At 43.2% G+C, this 23242-nt stretch overlaps 1 protein-coding gene across 1 annotated transcript; it reads right to left on the bottom strand.

Annotated features, from left to right (window-relative positions):
* Positions 1–2195: 2195 nt before the first annotated feature.
* LOC138770572 (olfactory receptor 5AR1-like) lies at positions 2196–6606 on the bottom strand. The gene is made up of 3 exons (XM_069949676.1): positions 5712–6606; positions 2785–2826; positions 2196–2257 (listed from the first exon to the last, which is right to left on the bottom strand). Exons 1-3 carry the CDS (start codon positions 6604–6606, stop codon positions 2196–2198), a joined length of 999 nt encoding a protein of 332 aa, XP_069805777.1.
* Positions 6607–23242: the final 16636 nt, after the last annotated feature.

The raw sequence follows: 23242 nt of genomic DNA, 5'->3' as shown, positions 1-23242 counted from the left end.
GTGTGTATACAATAGGGCATGCACAGAGAGGGGCATCTACTTTAGTGGACTACACAGAGGGGGCTATATACTATAGGGCAGGAATAGGGAACCTTGGCTCTCCAGCTGTTGCAAAACTACAGCTTTAGCTGTGGCTGTCCAGGCATGATGGGAGTTGTAGTTTTGCAACAGCTGGAGAAGTTCCCTACCCCTGATATAGGGAATGCACAGAGGTTGTCATCTACTGTAAGGGGATTACACAGAGGGGGATCTCTACTATAGTAGAGGCACACAGGGCCATCTATATGGAGAACTGAACAAGGGGCCATCTACAAGGTGTGTACACTATATATATATATATATATATACACACACAAACACACACACACACACACACACACACACACATACACACGCTACAAATAGTCAGGGCTAATCACTGAGAGAAGGTGTAAAGGGGCCAGTACAGATGTGCAGTGTGTAGAGAGATGAGGATGGTGACAGAGTGAGGAGCCTAATATATTTCTCTGGCAGATTCTGTGGATTCGTGGCTCGGAGAAGTTCTCATAAGGGCCCAGGGCAGATGGAGAAGAAGATGAAAAGGGAAGAACTCCGATCAGAGAAGACGTCCCCTGTGAGTCACTAAATCTATGTGCACTGTAACGTATATAGTGTAGAGCTGGGGCTACCTCTATATGACTGTATGAGGGGACATTGATCTTTTGTTCAGAGGATTTTATTCAGTAGCAGCGGTGGTGTTAGTCAGTATGTGGTGGTGTTAGTCAGTATGTGGGGGTATTATTTGTTACTTGTAATCTGGTGTGGTGTTCATTGGTCTTAGTATACCAGATTTGGTCAGTAACAATATGGTAGCAATGGTTGTGGTGTTGCAGTAATATTTCCCCCTTGTATACTGGTAATATTGGTCTCAGTATACAGGATTTGGTCAGTAACAGTATAGCGGTAATATGTATGGTGATACTATTTCCCTCCTGTATACTGGTTTATTGGTAATATCGGTCTTGATAGACAGACAGGATTTGGTCAGTTACTATATAGCGGTAATATGTGTGGGGATATTTGCTCTTTGTATACTGGTGTTATTGGTAGCTGTATGACTTGTATCTAAGTATACAGCGTTATCATACAAAAAAATTGTCTTATAGCCTAATTACACCGGCCAATAATCGGTAACAAGTGCTCCTAGGAAGTCTATTCAGCCGATGATCGGCCCATGTAAAAGTGCCAGAGATCTGCTGACATGCAAGCAAATGTCCCATAGTCGACTGATTTGATCTTTTGTGCGGCTAAGATCATTGCTGTCGGCTGCACATCACCTGCCCTGCTGATTAGCAATCATTTGCAGCCCTATGCTGCCCCATATCACGCCGTGTTAATGGACCCTTATTAATGTTACCATAGATAAGTGCGGTGGCAGAAGGGTGGGCCCCAAGAATGATTTCCCCTGGTGGGCCAAGGCACTCCAGTCCGACACTGCCCACGACTATGCTTCACAAAGTGGGGATTTCACCTTTTTTGAACTGTAGCCGTAGGGTTCTATCCCTGGCACCCGTGCCAAGGAACAATACTTACCGTTTTGTGAGCGGGTACTAACTGTTCTTGAGGTATTTTTTGTCGATATCATGACAGTAGTAAAATCTCACACCGCAAATCCTGATGGGGTTCTTCTCTGTGCAAATTATTTTACGCCTCTCATGCAGTTACGCGTAGAATAAGGCTGTCTATGGGGTATATATCATGGAGGCTGCTGTCCTTCAACTGTGATATAAAAAAACTCCACAGTTAGTAACAGCAACAAACAATTGCTGAAAGGCTGGTTAACTTGCCTTATTTACGGGTGCCTTTACAATGGGAGGCTTTTTGGGGGTTTTCTGCTGCCTAAAATCCACAGCGCATCTTTGGCTGATTTTATGCCACCTTCAGTACTATGGGGCATGACGCAAATACCTAGTGCAGCGCAGAACTGTGTATGTCCGGATGGCACCACAGTACTGAACGTGGTTTGGTGAACGATATAAAAATGCCCTGTGGATTTTACTCAGCAAACCCGCAGCCACATATGAAGGTACCCATAGGGTGAGGTTTTTTGGGAGTGACAAAAGCGAGGGTGGGAGGTCACTCCCATACCCCATCAGGGGTTTTTCCCCTACCCACTTTAAAAGATAAGTCCAGGCAATATATAACTTTCTGTGCCCTTACTTGACCCAGAAACGTATAATTTGCCCGGACTTATCCTTTAAGCCAGCTGGTGACAGCACTAAAAAAAACACAAAAGCATACATTCATTGGGTTGGGCGCTACACTCGGTTAGGACATCAAACTGGTGTATCTATATATATATATATATATATATATATATAATGTCTCTCTAAAAGCCATAGGCCCAGATTCAACAGGTTTGACACCAGAGTAGTTGCGTCAATTTGTAAAGTAAGTGCCAGTGAGGTGTCCATTTTTGGATAATGGAACTGGGGTGAAGCCTTCTTGAATCCGTGCCTTTTTAAATGTCCTTTCTTCACCTCATGGATTCTGTGGGTGAGGTTATCTGTCTATTTAACCGTGTCCGTATCCTACTAGACTAGCTGTAATGTTAGAGGTTTTTTTTTAAAAAACGTTGACTGTCCTGTGCTGAACTCTACATCAACATTTTGTCATGTATAAAAAATGATTTTTACTATCGTGTATATTCTTTCTCTTCAGTTCTCTGTACTAGGCCCTTCTGGGTCAAAAAGAATACTACTCCTACTAATGCCCCCACCGTCAATTGTCTATTTGGAAACATACTGGGTGCAATCAAGAGCTGCTGAAGCTGCCTCCTCAACTTGTCTCTTTTCAACAATCCTGGCCTGGGTGCAATCAAGTGCTGTCTCCTTCTGCTCCTCAACTTCTCTGTTCTCAACAATACTGTCCTGAGAGCAATCAACTGCTGCCTCCTCCTGCTGCTCAACTTGTCTCTTCTCAACTATACTTGCCTGGGTGCAATCAAGTGCTAACTCCTCAACTTGTCTTTTCTCAACAATACTGACCAGGGTGAAATCAAGTGATGCCTCCTCCTGCTGTTCAACTTCTCTCTTCTTAACAATACTGGCCTGGGTGCAATCAAGTGCTGCCTCCTCCTCCTGCTCCTCAACTTGTCTCTTCTCAACAATACTGGCCTGGGTGCAATCAAGTGCTGCCGCTTCCTCCTCCTCAACTTTTTTTCCCCAATATTTCCCCCCCCCCTATTTTTGCACTTTAATTCACTATATTTTATTATTATTATTATTATTATTATTATTTATTTACTTTTTTTCCCATTATTTTTGCACTTTGATTTTTTCCACTTTTTTCATTGTAATAGCAACTGCAACTAAATGACACTATACCCTATCAGACTCCCACTATTGTAGCTGCAATTATTCAGCTGTTATAGCAAGGTTCGTTTTAGGTTCAGTTCGTACGAATCCGAACTTCACGAAAGTTCGCTGGATCGAACCGAACCAAACTTTTCAAACGTTTGCTCATCCCTACTCCGGACTTAACGTCAGTGGCTTTGCATTTCCGGGACTATCACGGTGTTAAGTGCGAGAGTCTACATGTGGTTGGCCTAGAAAAAGTGTCGCTGGGGATGAGGGGTTGCGACATAAGAAAATCTCTTTTACACAGGGAATCAAGATAGATCTACAGATTGTGGAGTCTTGCTCCTGGTGGTATGAATGGGGAGCTTCTATAAACAGGATTTTATAAGTAAGTGTATTGTTGTTATTTATGGGTATTGTGTTTGCATTTTTAATGGTGGGCTTTTCTTGACACCTTTCATGACTAGGCTTTTCCTAGTCTCTTACATACACAATGTCACCTTCTTTTACTCTTCTCCTCCATTTTTTTCTCATCTTCCATCTTTAGCTCATCTTCACTTCACTTTTTCGTTTTTCATTTTTTTTTATCCTTTTTTTAAATTATTCTTTTAGTCTAGCTTTTTCACTGGATACTCACTTCCTTTCTTGCTTGCGGCCTCCGAAATGGACATGATTCTTATCTCCCATATACCCATTGGCTTCCTGAATGATCCTCTATCTCCATAACCTGGGTCCTAAGGTTTTTACATCTTGGTTGGTAATTTCACACAGCACTTAATCTTTTTCCTGGTGCACCTGGTCCATACTGTGTTTTATATTTTGTCATATATAGTACTTATCACAGGAGTGAGCATGTATTGTGTTTGAGAGTCCTTAGGAACCCTTTTATTTTCCGGTTCCCTTGATAGGTATTTTTTAAGTGTTTTTAATATGGGTGAAGGGATTCAGAATTTTATTTATTTATTGTATTAATAAAGAATTTTAGTATTTTTGCTATATCGTGGTTTTGGTGTGCTTCACAATTTTACATATCCCCTTTTCATCTTGTATTGTTTAAAATTTTTATTGGTATGTAGTGTAGCACCACCTATTTAGATTGTGCAGACCTTGTTTTTGCCTCAGACAGCCAGTTAACCCCCCCAAATTGCCCGTAATCACCTCCGGATAGCCTTTAAGCACCCCCAGATTGCTTGTATCCATGCCAGATTGTCCATAAACATCTCCAGTTTACCTGTAACCACTCAAGATTACCTGTAACCACCTCAGATTACTTATAACCACCCCGAATAACCTGTAACAACCTGTAACCTGTAACAACTCATAGCCCCTCCAGTCTGCCCGTGACCATGCCAGATTGCCTGAAACCACCCCAGATTGCCACAGAATGCCGTAACCAACCCAGATTGCCTGTCACTACCCCAGATAGCCAGTAAACACCCCTAGATTGCCCGAAACTATGCTAGATCTATGCTAGACTGCCCGTTAACACCTTTAGGTTTCCTGTAACTACCCCAGATTATGCGTAACCACGCCAGATAGGTAGTAACCACTCCAGATTACCCGTAATCGTCCGTTTCTGCAATATTCTAATAAAGGATACTAGCTGCGGTTTTGCTCCAGCAAAAGGACGCTCCTTCCCTTCTGAGTCCTGCTGTGTGGCCATACAGTGGTTTATGCCCACATAGTACCGTTGTACTCAGGAGAACCTGCGTTACAAATTGTGGGGTGTCTTTTCCCTCCTATTCACTGTGAAATTGAGAAAATCCCTAGCATACATTAAGGATCACTGAGCTATAAGTGAGACAGGTCAGATTTTGAAAAACTAGCCTGGTCATTAAGGCCAAAACTAGCTGCAGCACAAAAGGGCTAGGGGTCTAGTCTGGTTAGCCATGAAGGCTGGGTAGCTAGCTGCAGGAACAGACTGTCCATATGTCCCGCCTGCCTAAGACCAGGCACTAACTAACAACTAAAGGGAAGTAGTTAGAGAGAGTGGTGTGTGTAGCTGAACCTAGTGTTAACTGTAGCTGTGCTGTGACGAAGTGTGACATCTAGTGGTTGAAGTAAAGAACAGCGGCCTCCTGTCCTATTTTGTGTCACTGGAGTGATACACTTTTACCAAGGTGTAAGAAGAGAAAGAAAACACATAGTGGGAGACTTCACCACGGTCCCCTTAATCCGCCCCTGTTGGTGGTTGCTTTGAACTATTCCCATTCTGAGTGTCTTGCACTATAGCAGTCTATTAATTATTTGGTAAAAATAAGAATGTCTGTCTTTTTGGTTGCTTTTATTTTAAAGTTGCAAATGTAGAAGTAAATGACCAGAATTTATCTTAATGGTCCAATGACTGCTTAAAAAGCTTCATTCCTATGGTACCTTTAACATCTTTGTTCCTCATGCTATAAATGATGGGATTCAATATTGGAGTTACCACTGTATATAAAATGGATACGGTCTTGTCTATCTCAGAAGAGTACTTAGAGTGAGGTCTGAGATACACAATCATAATAGTCCCATAATAGAGCAACACCACCGTAAGGTGGGAGACACATGTGGAGAAAGCTTTTTTCCTCCCTTGTGAGGAACGGATCTTCAAAATAGTGGAGATGATGTGGATGTATGAAATCAAAGTAAGGATGAATGAACACGAGGCTATCATTCCGGCTGAGATATACATTGCTATTTCATTTAGCCAAGTGTCTTTGCAAGACAATTGAAAAAATGGAGGCATCTCACAGAAGAAGTGGTTGACATAGTGAGATCTACAGTAGGGTAGTTGGAAGGTGAGGACCACATGAAGGGCTGATTTCATGAAGCAAAAACTCCATGAACCAGCAGCTAAACAGCAGCACAATTTCTTGCCCATGATGTTTCTATAGTGCAAAGGTTTACAAATGGCTACAAATCTATCATAAGCCATGATGGCAAGTATTACGCACTCAGTGGCTCCGAACGCCAAATGGAAAAACATTTGAAGTGCACATGCTAACAGAGAAATACTTCTGTCCTTGGAGATTGTATTTCTGAGAATATGGGGGACAATTGTGGAGGAGAAGCAGATGTCAATAATAGAGAGATTGCACAGAAAGAAGTACATGGGCGTCTGTAGCTTGGAGTTTATAGTCACCACAATGACGAGTAGAACATTCGCTGACAGTGTTATTATATACATCAGCAGAAATATAAGAAAGAATATGATCTGAAGATACAGGACACTAGACAGACCAAGAAGGACGAATCTTCCATGAGATGTTTGATTCAAGTCTTCCATTACATTTATGTTGCTGGATAAAATGTGGGAAAAATGTGAATATTTAGAGATGTAGAGTGCTAATATTTTATATAAAAATATATATATATTTTTTTATAAAAGTGTATTTTAAGACAGCCTATGCCAGGACAAGCTCTTTGGTTAGAACTGTTACTTCCCAACCCACAGACCTTGGGATAAAAATTATACCAAGGCCCCATTTATCCTTCTATTCATGTGTCAAGGATCCAAGTCAAAATCCCCGGGCTAAAATTCTGGATTAGAGCTTGCAAGGTCACACTGGACCTTCCTCTGTCATCACTCCTTTATCGAAATTTAATCAAAGTAGACTGCCATCACACATTGAATTATACTGCCGGGACACCTTACATAGGTTACATTTAAGACTACCACCCACTATGTGTTAACTAGTTCCAGGTAACGATTCTTCTAAGATTATAGGTTCATTAGAGCACCTTTATTAAAATGAAGTTTAAATATAATAAAAGAGGCAAACAAAGAATAGGGTTATCAAAGGAAACAAAAGCATAGAAACTATACTGACATATACATATACGATGAAATAATAGTTTATAAAATTCTATCCAACTAATCATCCCCAACGAATGACCGTTTTTCATAAGCCATATCTTGACTGAAGAAGTGTGAGCCCCCTAACCAACCTCTTTTCTCTGATTTTAGAGGAGGCCAGGGAATACTGTAATCCAATATGCCTGTTTACCGGGGGGTCAGGTCCTCCTCCTCCTAGTCTCGTTTGCTGCTGGATCTGAAGTCTCTGTGTGGCTTTGCGGCCTTATTGACTGATAGAGAATTCTCCTGCAGCCTGTTCCGTAAAACTAAGGCTGCCGTGAGTTATACCACTCCCCCATCGTGCCTTGCCACCATCAGCCAAGTAGGTTTTTGAGCGACACAAAGTTGCAAATTGGTTTGCACAAAAATCTGCAGCTTTTTACTGACGTACACCACACATGGGGATGATGAATCCCCCCATCGTGTGTATGTAAAGTGATATAAAAATATGATATAAAGCTAGGTATATATCTTTCGATAGATAGGCCAACTAGGGTGGCCAAACTATCAGATTATGGCCACATAGTCTAGATATGTACCTTCAACAAAGAATCAACATGTCTATACACTCATCCATCTCATATATTTGGAGAGAATGAGAGTCTGTGCATCACATTTATATATTTTGTAGTTTGTATATATATATATATATATATATATATATTAATATATATATTTATATTTAAAGTTATGTTTTAATGGTACTTGTTGTCGAATTGCTTTCATGATGTATATAATTTCCATTCTCCTCAAATTGTCTCAAGTGACGGCAAATTAGTCACTACAACTGATTTTTATAATTATATACAGTACATTGCTACTACATTAAGCCAAGGATCTTTGCAGGACATTCTTAAGAAAGGAGGCACTTCACAAAAGAAATGGTTGACATGGTGAGACCTGCAAAAGGGTAATTGAAAAGTGAGTGGCACGTGTATAAGGGCATTTATAAGGGACACTCCATGATGCTAAAGCTATACAAACACAAATCTTCTTACTCATAATAACGGTATAATATAATGGCCTACAGATGGCTGCAAATCTATCATAGACCATGACTGAAGGGATAAGACACTCTGTTGCCCCAAGTACTAAAGAGAAAAACATTTGAAAGGCACAGCCCCATAGTGATATATTCTTGTCCTTGGATAGAGTATTAATAAGAAGTATGGGAACAATGGTGGAGGAGAAGCAGATGTCAATGAAGGAGAGATTACATAGAAAAAAGTACATTGGGTTGTGTAAAGCTTGGTTTCTTCTCAGCACAATTATTAGCAAAATGTTTCCTGAGAATGTGACCATATACATAGCCAAAAATATAAGGAAACATAAAATCTGAAAGTGAGGAACAGTAGATAAGCCAAGTCGAATGAAACAGTTTAGACTTGTTTGGTTTAACTTCTCCATATACGCTACTTAGTTTCTGAAAGAGAATTGAGGAACATGCTATTGGTATAAATAGTAACTTTGAAGACAGTGGTCATACCTTCTAGAATGTTAACAAGTAAGCCTCTATTCATACATCATTTATATGTTGGTATGTCAGAAACATTCCCAGTAAGTGCACCAAATGTATCCATAAGACCCCTTCGACCCAAAATCATAGTATAGGGCTACTGTATAGCTCGCGGCACGTACCAGCAGCGACTGCAGAGGTAACTTTAGGGTGGCTTCAGACTGTGGAATCTGCGTGCATAAGTTCAGGTGGATTCCATCGCTCGTACCCGTATCCGCCAGCTCCACTGACGCCATTCTTTGGCCGGGCCGATTCCGTCTTCCGCTGAAAGAACTGACATGTTTATTCTTTCAGCGGACAGCGGAACCAGCCCTTGCATATTCCGTAATCTGAACCCTTAGCAAGGAGAAAAAATATTTATTCTGCTGTGCAAGGGAGAGGGGCAGCAACTAGTTATTTGGACAGGGAGCTGCCTGTGAATAGTCACCGCTCTCTGCTTGTCAGCATGCAGTGCAGGGATGATTGACAGGCAGAGAGGCCACTAACAGGCCTTTTTCACCTTACTAAAGCTACTGCTGCAGCTACGGCTGGTGCGTTCCGGTAAGCTGCACAGTAGCCCTATACTATGAATCTGGAAACCATATTAGTACAATTGCGCTGATTGGTTCCCTACTAAAAAAGTACACTGCCCCATACATTAATTTTTCCGATATTCTCCGATATTGCTTTAATATTGCTAGGAACACGTGTTGACTATAATGCAGGGAGCTCACTTCTGAATTAGGTCATAGATATGTGACAAAATAAATCCGAAACGGACTGTTTCACACTTAATACATCTTGCGCTTCCTCTTGGCCATAACTCTACTATGTATATAACTTTTCTTTATCACACACCTGTTGAGTCTCATGACTCACATAGTCAATCACAGACTACACTTTACCCAAAAGGGTTAAAGAACAACTCCGGCAGGGCGGAAAAACAAACAAAAACACAGACACACACACAGATCATACTCACCATCCCTCCGCTGACGATCGGCACTTGAATCCCCCACCGCCTGCGACCCCGTCACCTCCGGCCCTGGTCTTCAGAACTCCCTCACTTCTGGGTCTGTGTGAAGTGAATGGGAGAGAAAAGGCTGCCGGTGCAAATGCGCACCGGCAGCCTTTTCATTGGCTGGAGCGCATCACATGGCTTCCAGCAAGCTCAGCCAATCAGGGCTGAGCAAGCTGGGAGCCATGTGATACGGTCCAGCCAATGAAAAGTGCAAGTGCACCAGCAGTCTTTTCATGTCCCATTCACTTCAGCAGAAGTGGTGCCCCCGGGAGAAGAGGACGGGGTCGACCATAATCAGGTATGTATATTTTATTTCACTTCCGAGGGAGGGGGTCGGGGGTCGGAAAGAGGGGAATTGGAGCCACATAGGTTATTTAGACACATTACAAAGTTATATAATTTTCTAATGTGTGTTAAATAAGCTAAAAAAAAAAAGCCAGAGTTGCCCTTTAATATTATTAATCTATCAAAAATACATATAAACAATATTAGAAAAAGTTACATTAATCAAAATACAACCCAGCTAGCAATCCATCAATTAACATATCTGATTGCTCGTTTAAAACCAACGGGCCCAATGCATCTACTCGCAGTATCATCTTTGTCTCAGCGTCCAATAGACGTGTATGACAATCTCCTGCAGGTGAATATGGTATACGTTTCAGTGCCATAAAACGGCATGTTTCTAACTGAACCTTGGTGTGAACTAAGTAAATGTTGGATTAATTTCGGACAACTCTTTCCTGTCTTAATGGAACATAAATGTTCAGCAAAACCTTTACAGAATGGATGAATCATCTTCCCTATGCAATAATATCCGCAAAGGATTACATATATCACATAGGTAGACCGACAAGTAAAAAAATCTCTAATGCATATTTGTTCATTGTCCATTTGTCCATTTCCAACAGTTCACATACTGTATGTAAGCAATGTAAATCTTATTATACTGCCTAGTATTTTCTAAATGAGGTCTAACAGCCTGTATACCGTCATCCTGAGGGATGTGAGTATACTGTACATGGTCTCGACATCGATACTGGCCAACTGGTAGCCCTCTCACCACTCAAAACCATTGAGATAGCTACAAGATCCTGAGTGTCTTTTAAATAATAGTGCAAAACTGAGTGCTAATTGGCTTGACAACACTAGATCTACTGGAAATCATAAATGTGGGCTATGCAATAATTGCAGCTATGTAAATAATGTTAATGTATCACCAGGGGGTGAACAAATATGTTTTAGCGTTTTTTTTAAAGCTAATAAAACTATGTGGTATCCTTTGAGGATGTGCATGTTATTACATAGGGAAGACGTTTGTCCATTATGTAAAGGTTTGCTGAACATGTAAAAAGCGAAACAACAAAGAGGGAGGAAACCAAAAACTAGTTACAGGTCAAAAACCAGCAAGGATTAAACCAAAACAAGGCTATATTAGAGACAGGCCGGGTTAAAACCAGACTGTCACATATAGACAAAATCCAGATGAAGGTCTATAAAACAGGCACAAGGTCAAATACAGGATATATAAAAGAAAAAAAGAAGAGATTGCTTCCTCTCTGAGAAACAGTAGACACTTTCCCCACATAGAATTGTTGGCTGATCAGTCCCTCAGTCCCGTCACTAAGAATTGCTGGAAAAACACACTATGGGGGAGATTTATCAAACATGGTGTAAAGTGAAACTGGCCCAGTTGCCCCTAGCAACCAATCAGATTTCACCTTCATTTTCCAAAGAGTCTGTGAGGAATGAAAGGTGGAATCTGATTGGTTGGTAGGGGCAAATGAGCCAGTTTCACTTTACACCATGTTTGAGAAATCTCCCCCTATAGTCTTGTATTGGCTGTGCGGTCCCGACATCAGCAGAGCGGGTAGCTGCAGAAATAACTCCAATTTCCCATCCCCTCTGACCAGGTGAAGGGGCCCTCATGAGTGCTGGCAGGTAAATTTTGTCACAGATATCACTAAAGCCTAATTCACACATCAGTTTTTCTTGAGAATCAGTGATTCTCCAGGATCAGTAATGTCTTTGAGTCACACATAGAGCGGGGCTAAAGGTAATTATAATAGAGTTGTGTCTGTGTACAGTGTAGCAGAGCTGTGTATGTGTGCACTGTGTGTGTCTAGGGATGTAGCAAAGTTATGTGTATGTGGTGTGTGCATTTGTGTGTAGTAAAGCTATATGCATGTGCGTGCCTTTGTCTACGTACATTAAACAGAACTATGAGGGATATTTACTAAGGAGTCTAATAAGTTCAACTATTCTAATGGGGATTGGTGTGTATTTTGTTCTAATATCTTGTGACTGATTCATTAAAATTCATCACTGCCATAGTAAATGCATCTAAAGAAAAAGGCGCACAAAAGGCGCAAATATGAAAAAATTGTGCAGTTTTATTCACCTGGTTCTGACCAGACGTAAGCTTGCGCCTGTTTATGCGACTTTTTAAAAAGTCGCAAATGGCAAATCCCGGATTATGCAAACTTTTGGGTGAATACTTAAAACAGGCAGATTTTAAAAAAGTTGCATCAAAAAATATTTACCTGTTGAATACTGGTTCATAAATAGAACTTGGGTGAAAAATGGGTGAAAAATGCAATTATTCACCTAAAATTAGACCCAAACCCCTTGATAAATGTCCCCCTATGTATCTTCTTCTGTTTCCTCTTACATCTGCTATTCTCTATAGCTGTGGTGTCTTACCCTGAGTCTAATTTATTAACCTAATTTTTACCTGAATAGATTAGATTACACAGGGATTTGAGCATGTTGTTATTTTAACACCTACCAGTAGATGGGGCCAATGTAACATAAATCTATTTAGCCATGTTTTTTAAGCATATTGTTGGTGTATATACATACACTCTTTTGGGTTAACAATAATAATAGTAATAATTATAATATTTATGTATATAGTGCCAACAGATTCCCCAGCACTTTACAATTCTAGGGGTATATACATAGAGATTTACATATAATTATGAAGCCACACATGGGAAACAAGGGTCCTGCTTGCAAGAGCTTACTAAAAAATTGTTGCCTTACTTCATGCTAGTCCCCAGTATACCAATATTCCGGACCTGTTTCTTGTCTATGTGGTTGTATTTAATGTAATGTATTTTTATCAAGAATTTTTTTTAACAATAATTTGTTTTCTTAGGGTATGTCTGTTGTTACATACAGTAAAATAGTGTTCCCCAACCACCAGCTCTCCAGTTGTTACAAAACTGCAACTCCTTTCAACTGTCAGTGCATGATGGGACTTGTATTGTTGATACAGCCAGAGAGCTGGAAAATACAATTCCCAACATCATAATTACCCTGGAAAAAAAATGTTTTAGCATTTCCATATTTTCTCTTTCCCTTCTAAGAGCCATAAGAAAGGAGGAAAGAACTGAACGAGAGCTGTAGAGAAAGTTCTAGGTAATTTTTTTTTCTATTTTGCATTCATTTTTACCATAGGGCCAGAATACCCCTTTAACCACCTTACTGATAATTACACCTAAATGACTATATTTGATCTCTGATGTCATGTATCGTTGAATGCCTGTTACTGTTTTCTTATCTTGTGAAAATCAATTAATAAACCATCAAAACAAATTGCAATGAGGAGGCATCTCAAAGTACTGTCATATTAAAGTGTTACTGTCATAAAAAAAAAAGACATGTCACACAACAACAAACATGTCAAAAGTTTCAATCTGTTGGGGTTGCGGTGACTTACCTCAACAAAACTTGGTTTCTAGTGAATCACTGACAAAACATAGCATTTAGTATAGTAAAGTTGTTGCTCATATTTTTATATTGTTTTATATGTGACCATTCTTAAAACTTGTGCATGGCCAAACCATAGAAACTGTGCTACTAAAATAGAAAAAGCAAGCTTGGGAAGCCATTCTTATATAAGCAATTTAGGATCCCAGCTGTATTGTACAATATATGAACTGAAGCTAATTTCTGAATCTCTTATTAGTCTCTGCAGAGAGTTATAGTTGTGTTTAGTTAATGTCAGAAATAGAACGGCAGTAATTAACTCTCTGGAGATATAAACGTTTACATAGCATACAGTATATTAGATTTAATATTGTTATTTTACTGTTGAAGGGTTACTGTTCTTAAAGGAAATTTATGATGCCCTTTGAACTGCACGTTTTGGTCTTAAACTTTATTAGTGCCCAAACTGGAAGTGCTGCTCTAGGCAGTTTAAAAAGTTTAAACCTACTATATGTACCCTATAGATGAATATGAAAAATGTGTACAAATACATAGGCGTATGCTTGTGGGAGGGTGGGTATGTATATACATACTGTACAGGCTCGGACTGGGCCACCGGGGGGCCCCGAGCTGGAGTGGGCCCCCCCGCTCCTAGGGGGGGCCGCGCCTCCCTTTTTAACTGGAAGCGATCGCAACAATCGCTTCCAGTTAAATGTAAGGAAGTGTTCTGATTGACAAAGCGGAAGCCATAGGCTTCCCGCCCTGTCAATCACTCTTGTGACCGCAAGCAGAGATTTGCTTGCGATCACAAGAGTGTCGCAAGCTCCGTTGCGAAGTGCCGCCAGCGCCATCACTGACCTCAGTGTGCGCCGCGGCGGCTAGGACTTCCGGTTCATGGAGCGAATACCGGAAGTCCCAGCCACCGCGGCGCACACTGAGGTCAGTGATGGCGCTGGCGGCACTTCGCAACGGAACTGCTCACCTGTCAGGAGAAGAGAGAAGAGGAGGCCGGCGACCGACCGGGGATCGTGTGGTTAGGTGAGTAGTCTTGTGTTTTTTTTTTTGTTTTTTTTTTATCAGAGGGGGTAAGATAAGGGGGGGGGGGCTGTATACAGGGGGAGGACAACATAGGGGGGGTATATACAGGGGGAGGACAACATAAGGGGGGCTATATACAGGGGGAGGACAACATAAGGGGGGCTGTATACAGGTTGGAGGACAACATTAGGGGGGCTGTATACAGGGGGGACAACATAAGGGGCTATATACAGGGGGGAGGACAACATAAGGGGCTATATACAGGGGGAGGACAACATAAGGGGGGCTTTATACAGGGGGGGACAACAGAAGGGGGGCTATATACAGGGGGGAGGACAACATAAGGGGCTATATACAGGGGGAGGACAACAGAAGGGGGGCTATATACAGGGGGGGGGACAACAGAAGGGGGGCTATATACAGGGGGGGGGACAACAGAAGGGGGGCTATATACAGGGGAGGACAACATAAGGGGGGCTTTATACAGGGGGGGGACAACATAAGGGGGGCTATATACAGGGGAGGACAACATAAGGGGGGCTGTATACAGGGGGAGGACAACATAAGGGGGGCTATATACAGGGGGAGGACAACATAAGGGGGGCTGTATACAGGGGGAGGATAACATAAGGGGGCTGTATACAGGGGGAGAACAACATAAGGGGGGCTGTATACAGGGTGGAGGACAACATAAGGGGCTGTATACAGGGGAGGACAACATAAGGGGGGCTGTATACAGGGGAGGACAACATAAGGGGGGCTGTATACAGGGTGGAGGACAACATAAGGGGGGCTGTATACAGGGGAGGACAACATAAGGGGGGCTGTATACAGGGGGAGGACAACATAGGGGGGCTATATACAGGGGGAGGACAACATAAGGGGGGCTATATACAGGGGGAGGACAACATAAGGGGGGCTGTATACAGGGGAGGACAACATAAGGGGGTATATACAGGGAAGGAAAACATAAGGGGGCTGTATACAGGGGGAGGACAACATAAGGGGGGCTGTATACAGGGGGAGGACAACATAAGGGGGGCTGTATACAGGGGGGAGGACAACATAAGGGGGGCTATATACAGGGGGAGGACAACATAAGGGGGCTGTATACAGGGGAGGACAACATTAGGGGGGGGGGCTGTATACAGGGGGAGGACAACATAAGGGGGGCTATATACAGGGGGAGGACAACATAAGGGGGTCTGTATACAGGGGGAGGACAACAGAAGGGGGGCTATATACAGGGGGAGGACAACATAAGGGGGTCTGTATACAGGGGGAGGACAACATAAGGGGGGGCTGTATACAGGGGGAGGACAACAGAAGGGGGTCTGTATACAGGGGGAGGACAACAGAAGGGGGGCTATATACAGGGGGAGGACAACATAAGGGGGGCTGTATACAGGGGAAGGACAACATAAGGGGGGTATATACAGGGGAAGGACAACATAAGGGGGCTATATACAGGGGAAGGAAAACATAAGGGGCTATATACAGGAAAGGAAAATATAAGGGGGGGCTGTATACAGGAAAGGACAACATAAGGGGGGCTATATACAGGGGAAGGACAACATAAGGGGCTATATACAGGGGAAGGAAAACATAAGGGGCTATATGGGGCAAGGACAACCTAAGGGGGCTATACGGGGGAATAGACAGGGAATAGGAGCTATATGGGGGGTAGGGATGGCCAACATAAGGGGGCTATCTATATGGGGGGATGGATAACACAAGCGGGCCAGTTATAAGGGGGATAACACAGGGAGCCATCTATAAGGGACACTGGTTGGGGGCAATTTATAAGGAGGACAACACTGAGGAGGCATCTATAAAGGGCACTACACAGAGGGGGACAACAATGTATAAGGGTAACTATACTGGGTGCAGTGTGTATACAATAGGGCATGCACAGAGAGGGGCATCTACTTTAGTGGACTACACAGAGGGGGCTATATACTATAGGGCAGGAATAGGGAACCTTGGCTCTCTAGCTGTTGCAAAACTACAGCTTTAGCTGTGGCTGTCCAGGCATGATGGGAGTTGTAGTTTTGCAACAGCTGGAGAAGTTCCCTACCCCTGATATAGGGAATGCACAGAGGTTGTCATCTACTGTAAGGGGATTACACAGAGGGGGATCTCTACTATAGTAGAGGCACACAGGGCCATCTATATGGAGAACTGAACAAGGGGCCATCTACAAGGTGTGTACACTATATATATATATATATATATATATATATATACATATATATATATACATATATATATACACACACACACACACACACACACACACACACATACACACACATACACACGCTACAAATAGTCAGGGCTAATCACTGAGAGAAGGTGTAAAGGGGCCAGTACAGATATGCAGTGTGTATAGAGATGAGGATGGTGACAGAGTGAGGAGCCTAATATATTTCTCTGGCAGATTCTGTGGATTCGTGGCTCGGAGAAGTTCTCATAAGGGCCCAGGGCAGATGGAGAAGAAGATGAAAAGGGAAGAACTCCGATCAGAGAAGACGTCCCCTGTGAGTCACTAAATCTATGTGCACTGTAACGTATATAGTGTAGAGCTGGGGCTACCTCTATATGACTGTATGAGGGGACATTGATCTTTTGTTCAGAGGATTTTATTCAGTAGCAGCGGTGGTGTTAGTCAGTATGTGGTGGTGTTAGTCAGTATGTGGGGGTATTATTTGTTACTTGTAATCTGGTGTGGTGTTCATTGGTCTCAGTATACCAGATTTGGTCAGTAACAATATGGTAGCAATGGTTGTGGTGTTGCGGTAATATTTCCCCCTTGTATACTGGTAATATTGGTCTCAGTATACAGGATTTGGTCAGTAACAGTATAGCGGTAATATGTATGGTGATACTATTTCCCTCCTGTATACTGGTTTATTGGTAATATCGGTCTTGATAGACAGGATTTGGTCAGTTACTATATAGCGGTAATATGTGTGGGGATATTTGCTCTTTGTATACTGGTGTTATTGGTAGCTGTATGACTTGTATCTAAGTATACAGCGTTATCATACAAAAAAATTGTCTTATAGCCTAATTACACCGGCCAATAATCGGTAACAAGTGCTCCTAGGAAGTCTATTCAGCCGATGATCGGCCCATGTAAAAGTGCCAGAGATCTGCTGACATGCAAGCAAATGTCCCATAGTCGACTGATTTGATCTTTTGTGCGGCTGAGATCATTGCTGTCGGCTGCACATCACCTGCCCTGCTGATTAGCAATCATTTGCAGCCCTATGCTGCCCCATATCACCCCATGTTAATGGACCCTTATTAATGTTACCATAGATAAGTGCGGTGGCAGAAGGGTGGGCCCCAAGAATGATTTCCCCTGGTGGGCCAAGGCACTCCAGTCCGACACTGATACTGTATATATATGGGATAAAGTTATTTCACAGGAATAGTGGAAACACCTATGCAAGGTATGGTTGAGGGTAGGAAACAACATATGGAATTCATGAGGTTCTGAGTATTTAAGTGATGTTGGGCAGTTTTAATATTATATTTTTTTCTTATATTCAATACTTCAGGCAGGGGGTGATAGGAGGTGTGGTGGTAAGGAGGTTGGGTATCTCCACACATAGAAAACCTGTTCCCATGTGGGGATGTGAGCTCTATTATATAGGAAACAGTATTTGGGGAACTAATGTCCCTTGGAAGCACTTAGGAAAATACCCACCACGGGTGTTGCTATTGATTACACCCTTCGCAAAAGTCTGTACTTGTCAGTAAAAGTGGTAATGAAGTAGTACCTGAATTTTGCCACTAAATGTTGTTGTTGTGTATAACTGTACCAAAGTATTACACGGCTGTAGGAACTAATGGGTTACTGTTTTTTCTATACCAGATGGATCAGTTGCAGCAATGAGAGTTCCTTCTTCTTCTCAATTATTATCTTTCTCTTTGCATCAAAACAAATTGCAAATGTTACATATGCTGTAGGAAGAAAGTCACATGAGTAGAGTAAGTGTAGGGGACTCTTACTTTGGATTCTGTAGAGGAAGGATGCAAGCTAGAACGCTCTCTACAGCATTCAAGTTGGGCCCTGGCTCCTGCCAGGTCCCCAGGGGAGTTGTGGTCTAGATGTTGAGCAGAGCACATGTATATGCCAGACCTAGACACAGTTTTCCTTCAAGCAACCCTATTACACACTATTCAATGTTAAGTCACTACTAGAGAGGACAAGTCAGGGATTTTCCCAACCTACGCCGTGGACATCTCAACACAGTGCAGGACAGTATCCACAAGAAGTAAAGGAACTGATCCGTATAGAGCAAAGTTGTTAAAAGCCTAAGCACTCTATTGCGCAGCACAGGTTTAATCATAGAACTCTGACCACTCTGATCATCCCAGGTAACAAGGTCTGGGGCTTGTGTTGCCCTTTAGGATGGGTCGCCCGACACTGGTGGGCAATACGTGGTGCAAAGACCAAGGAGTCAAAACACGGGCACAAGTATTCTCTCTACTTTTAAGTATTCTACTTATTCTACCTCCAAAGTCCCAGCAGAGCACAGTACTACTTGGATTGGGACTCCCTTGACATCCTCCTCTCTACTTTTCTGAACCTCTTCTACCTCTCAGCACAACTGTATCACTCTTTCAACTCTCAGTACAGACCCGGTTTCTCAAGTCTAAAGTAACTTATCAAGAGGAAAGTATATTGTATGTTTCTGTGTCAAGTATCGTTACAGTAAAGAAAAGTATATTTATTCTAACGGGACTCTGTGGTTCTTCACCAAGCACGTACACAGTAATCACAGCTTCCTTGGGTTATATCCCCTTTCCGTGGGTGGCAGTGCCAAAAGTCGGGGTTGGTCACTACTCCACTCTGGACCACCATTATAATTGCCCAAGGGACCCCTAGACAGGCCCGCAGGATACTGGCCACAGGGGAAAAGGTATAGCCAGCCGACTCAAAATAAAAGCAGGTGTGCCAGCATACCTGTGTGCCTAACCGGCACTGGCATCACTACAAAACACCAACAGACAGGACTATACCTCGGCCAACAACCCCAACATCCCAACAAAAGTATGCCAATTTTTGGCAGAAACAGTAAGTGTTTTCAACTTTTACGTACTGCAAAAGTAAAACGTGAATATATACTGTATATATATTTTTTCAATATATGGCACAGCACAGCAGACTATTGCAACTGATTAATATCCCAACAAAACACAGTAATCACTGAACTCAAGGAGAACAGCGAAAAAAATTCCAATGAAGTACTCAATCAAGAGTCTCCACTGATGCCCCCAAAAATTCAAATATGCAAAACAAGAGTCCGTGGAGCCTCAGTTACGAGTCTCAAAACACGGGATAGCCAGATATCTCTAGCCTGTTGCCAACGGGGAGTCTCCACGATGGGGAGAGCACCACACCACCCTGATAAATAACCCCTTAAGTCCCACTCGGTTGCGAGCATTGAAACATAGACAGGGAAACAACAGGGTGGCCCCTTTTGTCAATGTCTAACTCAAGGTGCAAGTATTGCGATCATGACAAGGGCTTGCAAAGGCAGGCTTCTATCCACAGACAGCCGTTTCGAGGTTTTTGCCCCTCGTCAGTGTGGGGTAGGATTCTGGCTAGTTGGGGCAATGAAAAATCAACCAACAAAACACAGTAATCACTGAACTCAAGGAGAACAGCGAAAAAAATTCCAATGAAGTACTCAATCAAGAGTCTCCACTGATGCCCCCAAAAATTCAAATATGCAAAACAAGAGTCCGTGGAGCCTCAGTTACGAGTCTCAAAACACGGGATAGCCAGATATCTCTAGCCTGTTGCCAACGGGGAGCCTCCACGATGGGGAGAGCACCACACCACCCTGATAAATAACCCCTTAAGTCCCACTCAGTTGCGAGCATTGGAACATAGACAGGGAAACAACAGGGTGGCCCCTTTTGTCAATGTCTAACTCAAGGTGCGAGTATTGCGATCATGACAAGGGCTTGCAAAGGCAGGCTTCCACCCACAGACAGCCGTTTCGAGGTTTTTGCCCCTCGTCAGTGTGGGGTAGGATTCTGGCTAGTTGGGGCAATGAAAAATCAACCAACAAAACACAGTAATCACTGAACTCAAGGAGAACAGCGAAAAAAATTCCAATGAAGTATCAATCAAGAGTCTCCACTGATGCCCCCAAAAATTCAAATATGCAAAACAAGAGTCCGTGGAGCCTCAGTTACGAGTCTCAAAACACGGGATAGCCAGATATCTCTAGCCTGTTGCCAACGGGGAGCCTCCACGATGGGGAGAGCACCACACCACCCTGATAAATAACCCCTTAAGTCCCACTCGGTTGCGAGCATTGGAACATAGACAGGGAAACAACAGGGTGGCCCCTTTTGTCAATGTCTAACTCAAGGTGCGAGTATTGCGATCATGACAAGGGCTTGCAAAGGCAGGCTTCCACCCACAGACAGCCGTTTCGAGGTTTTTGCCCCTCGTCAGTGTGGGGTAGGATTCTGGCTAGTTGGGGCAATGAAAAATCAACCAACAAAACACAGTAATCACTGAACTCAAGGAGAACAGCGAAAAAAATTCCAATGAAGTACTCAATCAAGAGTCTCCACTGATGCCCCCAAAAATTCAAATATGCAAAACAAGAGTCCGTGGAGCCTCAGTTACGAGTCTCAAAACACAGGATAGCCAGATATCTCTAGCATTGTTGCCAACGGGGAGCCTTCACGATGGGGAGAGCACCACACCACCCTGATAAATAACCCCTTAAGTCCCACTCGGTTGCGAGCATTGGAACATAGACAGGGAAACAACAGGGTGGCCCCTTTTGTCAATGTCTAACTCAAGGTGCGAGTATTGCGATCATGACAAGGGCTTGCAAAGGCAGGCTTCCACCCACAGACAGCCGTTTCGAGGTTTTTGCCCCTCGTCAGTGTGGGGTAGGATTCTGGCTAGTTGGGGCAATGAAAAATCAACCAACAAAACACAGTAATCACTGAACTCAAGGAGAACAGCGAAAAAAATTCCAATGAAGTACTCAATCAAGAGTCTCCACTGATGCCCCCAAAAATTCAAATATGCAAAACAAGAGTCCGTGGAGCCTCAGTTACGAGTCTCAAAACACGAGATAGCCAGATATCTCTAGCCTGTTGCCAACGGGGAGCCTCCACGATGGGGAGAGCACCACACCACCCTGATAAATAACCCCTTAAGTCCCACTCAGTTGCGAGCATTGGAACATAGACAGGGAAACAACAGGGTGGCCCCTTTTGTCAATGTCTAACTCAAGGTGCGAGTATTGCGATCATGACAAGGGCTTGCAAAGGCAGGCTTCCACCCACAGACAGCCGTTTCGAGGTTTTTGCCCCTCGTCAGTGTGGGGTAGGATTCTGGCTAGTTGGGGCAATGAAAAATCAACCAACAAAACACAGTAATCACTGAACTCAAGGAGAACAGCGAAAAAAATTCCAATGAAGTACTCAATCAAGAGTCTCCACTGATGCCCCCAAAAATTCAAATATGCAAAACAAGAGTCCGTGGAGCCTCAGTTACGAGTCTCAAAACACGAGATAGCCAGATATCTCTAGCCTGTTGCCAACGGGGAGCCTCCACGATGGGGAGAGCACCACACCACCCTGATAAATAACCCCTTAAGTCCCACTCAGTTGCGAGCATTGGAACATAGACAGGGAAACAACAGGGTGGCCCCTTTTGTCAATGTCTAACTCAAGGTGCGAGTATTGCGATCATGACAAGGGCTTGCAAAGGCAGGCTTCCACCCACAGACAGCCGTTTCGAGGTTTTTGCCCCTCGTCAGTGTGGGGTAGGATTCTGGCTAGTTGGGGCAATGAAAAATCAACCAACAAAACACAGTAATCACTGAACTCAAGGAGAACAGCGAAAAAAATTCCAATGAAGTATCAATCAAGAGTCTCCACTGATGCCCCCAAAAATTCAAATATGCAAAACAAGAGTCCGTGGAGCCTCAGTTACGAGTCTCAAAACACGGGATAGCCAGATATCTCTAGCCTGTTGCCAACGGGGAGCCTCCACGATGGGGAGAGCACCACACCACCCTGATAAATAACCCCTTAAGTCCCACTTGGTTGCGAGCATTGGAACATAGACAGGGAAACAACAGGGTGGCCCCTTTTGTCAATGTCTAACTCAAGGTGCGAGTATTGCGATCATGACAAGGGCTTGCAAAGGCAGGCTTCCACCCACAGACAGCCGTTTCGAGGTTTTTGCCCCTCGTCAGTGTGGGGTAGGATTCTGGCTAGTTGGGGCAATGAAAAATCAACCAACAAAACACAGTAATCACTGAACTCAAGAACAGCGAAAAAAATTCCAATGAAGTACTCAATCAAGAGTCTCCACTGATGCCCCCAAAAATTCAAATATGCAAAACAAGAGTCCGTGGAGCCTCAGTTACGAGTCTCAAAACACAGGATAGCCAGATATCTCTAGCATTGTTGCCAACGGGGAGCCTTCACGATGGGGAGAGCACCACACCACCCTGATAAATAACCCCTTAAGTCCCACTCGGTTGCGAGCATTGGAACATAGACAGGGAAACAACAGGGTGGCCCCTTTTGTCAATGTCTAACTCAAGGTGCGAGTATTGCGATCATGACAAGGGCTTGCAAAGGCAGGCTTCCACCCACAGACAGCCGTTTCGAGGTTTTTGCCCCTCGTCAGTGTGGGGTAGGATTCTGGCTAGTTGGGGCAATGAAAAATCAACCAACAAAACACAGTAATCACTGAACTCAAGGAGAACAGCGAAAAAAATTCCAATGAAGTACTC

This window comes from Dendropsophus ebraccatus, chromosome 13 (assembly GCF_027789765.1).
Source record: "Dendropsophus ebraccatus isolate aDenEbr1 chromosome 13, aDenEbr1.pat, whole genome shotgun sequence".
In the NCBI taxonomy this organism is placed as follows: domain Eukaryota; kingdom Metazoa; phylum Chordata; class Amphibia; order Anura; family Hylidae; genus Dendropsophus; species Dendropsophus ebraccatus.
The sequence above is the reverse complement of the archived record's forward strand: the minus strand, read 5'-3'. Positions and strand labels throughout refer to the sequence as shown.